This window comes from Vulpes lagopus, chromosome 12, assembly GCF_018345385.1.
Source record: "Vulpes lagopus strain Blue_001 chromosome 12, ASM1834538v1, whole genome shotgun sequence".
NCBI classification, from domain to species: Eukaryota; Metazoa; Chordata; class Mammalia; order Carnivora; family Canidae; genus Vulpes; species Vulpes lagopus.
The window spans coordinates 54,823,108-54,830,630 of record NC_054835.1 but is presented as its reverse complement, the minus strand read 5'-3'; the positions used below and the strand labels follow the sequence as shown (position 1 = coordinate 54,830,630).

At 57.8% G+C, this 7,523-nt stretch overlaps 1 protein-coding gene across 1 annotated transcript; it reads right to left on the bottom strand.

The window, feature by feature from the left end:
- Window positions 1–924: 924 nt before the first annotated feature.
- LOC121474024 (E3 ubiquitin/ISG15 ligase TRIM25-like) lies at window positions 925–6,733 on the bottom strand. The gene is made up of 7 exons (XM_041726852.1): window positions 6,718–6,733; window positions 5,579–6,228; window positions 4,443–4,538; window positions 3,981–4,214; window positions 2,797–2,959; window positions 2,515–2,577; window positions 925–1,487 (listed from the first exon to the last, which is right to left on the bottom strand). The coding sequence occupies exons 1-7, from the start codon at window positions 6,731–6,733 to the stop codon at window positions 925–927; spliced, it is 1,785 nt and encodes a 594-aa protein (XP_041582786.1).
- Window positions 6,734–7,523: the final 790 nt, after the last annotated feature.

Sequence of the window (7,523 nt, the reverse complement as noted above, 5' to 3'; positions counted from 1 at the left end):
GGAGTCAGTCATTAACCTGAGAGCCCCCCCTCAAGAGAAGCGGGAGGAACAAGAGGCTGGCTGAAGCTGGAAATGCTGAGGAGGCTTCCCTAGAGGGGCCGAACCCCCAGGCCCACTCCTGCAGTTGCAAGGCAGTAACGTGGCGGGGATCCAGCCTCTCGGAGGAAGGGCAGACACCCGCACACCCAGCCAGGCAGGTGGGATGGCGGAGGCCTGGAAGCAGCCCCTTTGCTTTTGGGCAGTGCTACATGCTGAATACAGAGTGGGGTGTGCCCATGGCTAAGACAGCCTTCAGCCACACAGAGGAGGGCGGGGGTGGAGAGCCTCAGTTCCACATGGGCTCCAGACTGAAACACCCGCGGTCTGAGACTGTGCTTGGACAGTAGGCCCTCAGCCTTTCTTCTTGAGATCAGCCTGGGTTCCACGGCTTAACCTCCCAGGCCCCCATTAAGCAACTGGGATAGAACACCCCTAAGTCATGTGTCTGTCAGGTGCCATCTCAGCCCGGCCACCTGCAGGGGAGGAGCAGAGAGAAGCCACCTACTCCAAGCCCCCCCACTCAGGTCTCATGGCCTTTGGGAACACGTCCCTGGGCCCCTGAGGCTGAGCAGCCAGGACCAGCGGAGAAAACCAAGGCCAGGGGCCTCTGATGGGCTGGTGGGGGAAGCTGTGCATCCAGGTCGGGAATCCCCCCAGCTCCGGAGGCTGCTGGGATGTGGGGGTGCGGGCACCCCAGCCTGGCTCGGAGCCCTTCTCCTGTGGCTGCGGGAACCGAGGGGGTCCGCCTGTTTCCTGGGATTCCCGGGGCCACCCCCGCACAGCACAGACCTCCGGGGGGCGCCCCACCCCCACCCCCGGCGCCCCTCCTCCAGGCCCCTCCTCCAGGCCCAGCCAGCGCTCCGAGTCCAGGTTTATTGGCCGCACCTAGGCCTCCGCCTCGGGGCGCTGCTTGAGCGTGACCGAGGCGCCGCTGCTGACCATGACCGCGGGGTAGAGCGGCTCCAGGAAGGAGCCGAGGAAGCGGTAGAGCAGGCTCAGGCCGCCCGCCACGCCGTAGAAGGACAGGCAGCCCGCGCCGCAGTCGAGCGCCACCCCGAGCGTGCGGTGGTAGCCGCCGTGCAGCACCGTCTGCGCGTTGTCGTGCCACACGGAGAACCTGAGCGAGTCCCACTCCAGGCACCACGAGTAGGGGTTGCGGCCCAGCAGGTAGACGGTGCTGCGGCGCGGGCGGCCGCCGAGCGCGGGGCTGCGGCGGTAGGTGAGGCCCAGGCACACCCACGAGTTGGACACGTCCGCCTCCCAGTAGTGGCAGCCCTCGGACAGGCCGCGCGAGCACAGCACCTGCGGCCACTGCCTGAAGCCCGGGACGGGGCCGCCCGCGCCCAGGGGCTCCAGGAGGATGCCCAGGTTCAGCACCGAGTGGGTCTCCTTGAACAGGAACAGCTCCTCGCTGGCCGTGGTGGGGTCAAAGTTGAGGTTGCAGTAACCTGGGGGTGGGGAGGTGGCCGGGAAAGGGACCCCGGGTGAGCACCTTCCCGGGCCCTCTCTTTCCCCGGGCGCGGGGTTGACGGAGGAGGGCCCAGGGCTCCCGGAGGGGGTGACTCTGGCATTCACCAGAGAGACCCCCCAGGAGATCTAGATGTGGGCTAGTGCTTAGGGGCTCTAGGCACTCGTAGAGAGCCCTGCCTGCCCGCGTGCACCTTCCCCAGGTGTCGCAGCCTCCTGGAAGCCCACACCTCTCTCTGCAAGGATATGCTGGGCTGTAAGAGTATCCTCAGCAAAGCCCCTCCATCTAGCCCCCCAGCCCACATCACTGAGATGTGCCTCCCAGTCCCCACCCCCCAGGAGAGGGGCTGCAGAAGCATCAAAAGAAAGGGGACTTTTGGGGGCGCCCGGGCGGCTAAGTCAGTTAAGCCTCTGCCTTCAGATCAGGTCATGATCTCAGAGTCTGGAGGTCTGGAGGTCTAGGCCCGCATCAGAGGGAGAATCTGCTTCTCCCCCTCCCTCTGCCCTTGCCTCTGCTTGTGCTTGCTCTCTGTCTGTCTCATGCTCTCTGGGTATCTCTCATAAATAAATAAATAAATAAATAAATAAATAAATAAATAAATAAATAAATAAAATCTTAAAAAATAATAATAGTAAAAAAGAAAGAGACATTTTTGTATGAGGAAGAAATGGGCAGAGTCATCCAAGCTGGCTTGGCGAAACCCCGGGGGACACGGGCAGGCACTCAGACAAGGGCAGAGGTTCTGTCACACATCAGAGCCCAGGGAGGGGGGCAAGCCAGCAGCTGGGCAACAGGCAGGTCCTTGCCCCACCCATGGGGGATAGTCCTCCTGTCCTCTCAGGGTCTTGGAATCACAGGCTGAGTCTTTCTGAGATCTCCAGTCCCAAGGGGAAGGTCAGGGCAAGAGAGAGCTGGCATCTCTCTGGAGCCCTGGTCTGACTGGAGGTGGGGCTGGGGCCTCCTTTCCTTCTCACCCCTGGGTCTGGACCCCCGTACTGAGGACTCACATTTGAGAAGTATTTTCCTGTCCACAGCTGGGGGCAGCACCTCATAGGAGTTCATCTTAATGCCTGGGGAAGATGGAGGGGCTTTGCTGAGGATACTCTTACAGCCCAGCATCCTTGCAGAGAGAGGTGTGGGCTTCCAGGAGGCTGCGACACCTGGGGAAGGTGCACGCGGGCAGGCAGGGCTCTCTACGAGTGCCTAGAGCCCCTAAGCACTGCCCTGTAGGGTGGTCCCACCCCAGAATGCAGGGGAGTCTCCAGTGGCCCCAGACTGAAGGTACTGACCCTTCAGGAGAAGCTGATTGATGAAGCTGAGACCCACGTCCATCAGCCGGGTCCGGAGCTCCGCCAGAGTCTCTGGCAACTGGAGGAAGGTCTGTTTCTCCTCACAGTTCGTTCCCATCAGGGGTTCCATGCAGGCAGGGAAGTGCTTCAGCCTGGGGAACTCCTGAATTCGGGGAGTGGCCAGCAGTGCCACCTGTTAGCCAGGGCTTACGCAGAGGCCAGGAGCTCCTGCTTAGGCTGGGGTCCCCAGGGTCCCCAGGATCATGGGGCAGGTGGAGAAATTGCTGCTTTTCAAACCTAGACATCTCTCTCCCTTCCTCCTGGTTGTGATGTGAGATTAGGGCTTTGCCAAAAGCATGGCTGTTGTAGCCTAATGGTTTAACCAAAGTGTATCAGATAACAATGGGAGGAAAAAAAAAAAAGAAAACAATGGGAGGAGGATTTCTTTTGAGCTTTTAGTTGCTTAGTGAAAAACTTTGCCAAAAGTTTCTTGGTATGTGTGTGCATATGTGTGTGTGTGTGTGCCTGTCTGCGTGTGTGTGTGTGTGTGTGTGTGTGTGTGTTGGGGCAACTGTGAGCAACAGTTCTAGAACCCAACCCCCCCCCCCCCCCCCCCCCCCCCCCCCCGCACATGACATCAGCTGAAGAAAGGAGGTCTATGCTCTGAATTCCCCAGCAACAGTTTGGGTAGCCCTGGGCCCCACACGGAGAGAAGGCTGCTGCCACCCAAACCTCTGCTGGCTACCCTGCCTGCTACCCTCTTGTAGCAGCAATGGGCTAGGGACTAGGCCAGGGCTGGGGAAGGAAAGGGGATTTCATTCCAGGCTATATGGATTGTTCTGGTCTCACTTCCATCCCTGGTCTGGGAGAGTCTAGAGAAATACAGACTGCGGCAGATGCCTGGAATCTCAGCGTCCACTCGCTTCTGTTCCAGGGAAATGAAGGCAGAAGTTAGGGTCAGGCTGAGTGCTGAGGTGGAGGAAGAAGCCAAGGGTGCTGGTGTAAGCTCAGGACCAATGGCCTGGAATGGGGAGGCCCCCAGAGGCCAAAGAATGGACAGAGATGCAGCCCCAAATGCTGATCGCTTATCCTGGATCTGGGCAGATCTGGTGTGTCTGCGGATGGAGGGGGAGTAGAGGTTCTATCAGAGCCCTAGGGCCTTGAAAGGGGTGGGTGGGCCTTGCCTGTAGAAATTGCTGGTCACTCCTGTTGGCAAGCAGGGTGCGGAGCCAGATGCTGTCCCCTTCCAGCTTCAGGAGCCGGTTGTGGCTCTGCTGGATGGAGCTGCCCAGCTTCCCCAGAGCGGCTGCCTCCTCTTTCTCCACAAAATCCAAGACCTTCATCTGCAGCTGTTTGACCTCCTGGATGATCTCTGAGAAGCAGGTGTTCACCTCATCACGTGTTGTCTGGATCAATTTCTGTGGCGGGTGTGCGTGGAGTGCATGGTCTGTCGAGAGGCATCTCCCAGCCCCAGCCTGGTTCCCCCACTGTTAGGGCGTGGAGCCAGCCTAGGCATCCGGTTGCTGACCACTGGGTTCCAAGCCCTGAGAGTGCCCCTCAGCCTGGTGCAGGGTGTGTGTGTGTGTGTGTGTGTGTGTGTGTGTGTGTGTGAAGCCGGGGCCTGGGAGAGGGCGGGCCAGCCTTACCGAGAGAAAGGCCACCTGCCCTCGGTGCTTCTGGCTATCAGAGTTGATGATCAGCATCTGGTTTTCCACATTGGCCTGGACCTTCCGAACCTCCACCTGGGAGTGAGAGGGAGGAGGAGACAGCCCTTGATTCAGAGAGGTGGCCTGGGAGAAACCCTCCTACAAGCCCAGAGGAGACACACTGCTGACGTTGCTAAGATGCCCAGAGAGAGAAAGACCAGAGCTGGAGGCCAGATGGCCCAGGACTACCTTTACTCCCTGAGACTCTCCCCCCATCCTTAGGAATCAGGTTCTCTGCTCCTGACAGTGGTGACCACAGGGTTTCAGGTCACAAAAAGGGGCTGTGGAGGTTTGGTGGCTTGAGAGGAGGCAGTGGGTCGAGGAGGGGCACGTCAGATACGGAGCCCGGAGATACCTGGCCCAGGCAGCATGTGTCCCAAGTCCCTCTAGAGAGCAGCCTTCATCTCCACCTGTCCCAGCAACGGGCATGTTCTTGTTTAAAACAGATGATAGAACTGTGCCATTCCAGGTGCCTGTCCATGAACTGTTGGTGGCCCACAACAAAATAAGAAGCTCAAGCCAGACTATCAGTCAACACACTGCTTGCTTTGTTGACAAAGTCTTGCTATGGAAAAAGCGTCAGCTGAGCTCAACAGTGTGGCGAATGGTTTATATATTCCGGCCTGAGCTCCTGGCCGCAGGCCGTCACCGGGTGGCCACGTGGGAAGAGCACTCTTACTGAATACACATGATAGAATGTCTGCAATAGAAGTCCTCCACTCTAAGAAAAGCAGCACAAATATGTTGAACAAAATGTGAAAGGAGAGAAAAGGTGGGGATCTGCCCCACCTACCATGACAATGTTTTCTTTTAGACTTTCCTTCTTCTGTGCCAGAAAAAAACGAACATAGAACTCACGCATACAACGTGGGACCCTTGTTCCTCAAACTCGCCAGCCCTTTCCCATGTCAGGGCATGTCCACCTTTATGACTGTCCCTCCGAGGGTTACGTAACTTCCCTCCAAGGACAGGTGTGCCCAGGCTTGGGAAAGACTTTCACACTCAGTGAGAGACTCAGAACCACGAGGTCGGGGCTCCTGCCCCCCACCCTGCCCCTCCCCCGACCCCTGCCTCACCTCCTTGCGGGCACGCTCCTCCTCCAGGGGGATGGTGTCGTGGTTCTTGTGCTCCTCCAGCAGACAGACCCCGCACACGCAGCAGCCTTCCGTGCGACAGTACAGCCGCCGCAGCTTGCGGTGCTTCCGGCACAGGCGGCTCTTGAGGTCCCACACGGGCTCCAGCAGCTGGTGGTCCTGGAACACCTGGTCCTCGAAGTGACTGCGCAGGTGCTTCTCGCACAGAGAGGCCATGCACTGCAGACACGACTTTACTGACTTGAGCTTTTGGGGTGAACAGAAGTCGCAGGGCACGTCCCGAGGCCCGGCCAGGATCTGTGAGGACCCCAAGGTCTGGTCCTTGGCCTGGGTGAAGCAGGTCACCATCTCCTCCAGGATGACATTCTTGCAGAGGCGCGGTCTGGATGGGAAGCTCTCTCGGCACTGGGGGCAGTAGAGGGTCTCGCCCGCAGTAGCCTGGTAGTCCCAGAAACCTTGGAGGCAGGTCATGCAGAAGTTGTGCCCGCAGGCGGTGGTGACTGGGTTACGGAACACCTCCAGGCAAATGGGACAGAGGACCTGGTCCTCGAATGTGCGGACACTGCTGTTACTCATCAGGAGCTGGGCTTGGGGAGGGGGCTGCAAGGTGGGGTTGTGGTCCTGGAGTGGCCCTGAGAAGACAGAGCAAGCCCTAAAGAAGTCAGGACAGGAGCTGAGGGGCCCTTGGGACACCTGGGTGACTTAGTGGTTGAGCATCTGCCTTTGGCTCAGGTTGTAATCCTGGGGTCTTGGGATTGAGTCCTGTATTGGGATCCCCTCAAGGGGCCTGCTTCTCCCTCTGCCTCTGTCTCTGCCTCTCTGTGTGTCTCATGAATAAATGTTTTAAAAAAAAAAAAAAAAGGAGCTGAGGGAACTTTTAGGGGAACACCAGTCCTTCCCATAGAAGCACTTGTCTGCCCAGGGGGTACAGAGGGTGTGTCATCAGTCAGCCCACAGAGCGGGGCGTAACATGGGGATTGTCTTCTCTGTGTCGCAGCCCTAATTCCTGCAGCAAATCTTGGACAAGCAACTGGATGAGCCGAAAGAAGTCACATCAGTGTAAGGGAAAGGAGCCACTTCTTTGGCCCTTCAGAAGAAAAGTAGGAAGCACAAGTACTTACATGAAACTTTCTCCATGTCAGGGAGGGCTAGAGGCTCGGCTGCCCTGCGGTGGGACGGAAAAGAACCCCTGGGCACTCAGGTGCAGGGACCCTGCCGTGGTCCCACTTCACTAGCTGTTGGGAGGGTCCCCGTCAGTCCCGTGTGCCCCCACCCTGGTCCTCTCCATCTCTCGGGATCTGATGCCTGCCTTCTCACCTTTCCCTTTGGCTGCTGTTTTGTGATCTCCCCATCAAGTTAGCCCCCCTCCTCGGAGACTGCCCTCAGCTTTGTTTCCTGACATCACAGTTCAAGTGTGAGCAGCCCTAGCATTCTGCTTGTGATGTCAGCAGGGCAAATGGTGTGCCGCTGGACATGCTGTGGTGCTGATGTGTTCTGTCTCTCCATGGGTGATCCTTTACTCCAGAGCCTTCACCCCAGGAGGCAGAGTTGCTGCTGCACCTCAGGCTGCTTGCAGTGGACCCAAGGGATTCACATCACCACCCAGAGAGGAAAGTGGCATCTAAGCGGCAGTAGGATCTTGGGCAACTCCTTTCATCTCTCTGGACCATGGTTCTTGTGAATCGACAGCGTTGTTACAGGAGATGATATTTCAAAGCCCCTTCTTCGTCTAAAGTTGAACGATCAACATTATCTGATTGGTGATCCTAAAGATTGTTGCTTCCACTCTGGTTCTGGTTCTCAGAAGAAAAAAAGGGATGAGTGAAGTAGAAGGGAGATTGTCATGGCTCTATAATTGCTTCTTTGTCAGTTTCCATTTCCCATTGTCCCCCATCCAACAGGACAAATGTCCTGAAAACTGGCAGTA

Coding starts and splice junctions, on each gene's coding strand:
- LOC121474024 (XM_041726852.1), bottom strand. Junction 4,539..5,578: donor AGGAGCGTGCCCGCAAGGAG/GTGAGGCAGGGG, acceptor TCTCACTCCCAG/GTGGAGGTTCGGAAGGTCCA. Junction 2,960..3,980: donor GTGACCAGCAATTTCTACAG/GCAAGGCCCACC, acceptor CCCCGAATTCAG/GAGTTCCCCAGGCTGAAGCA.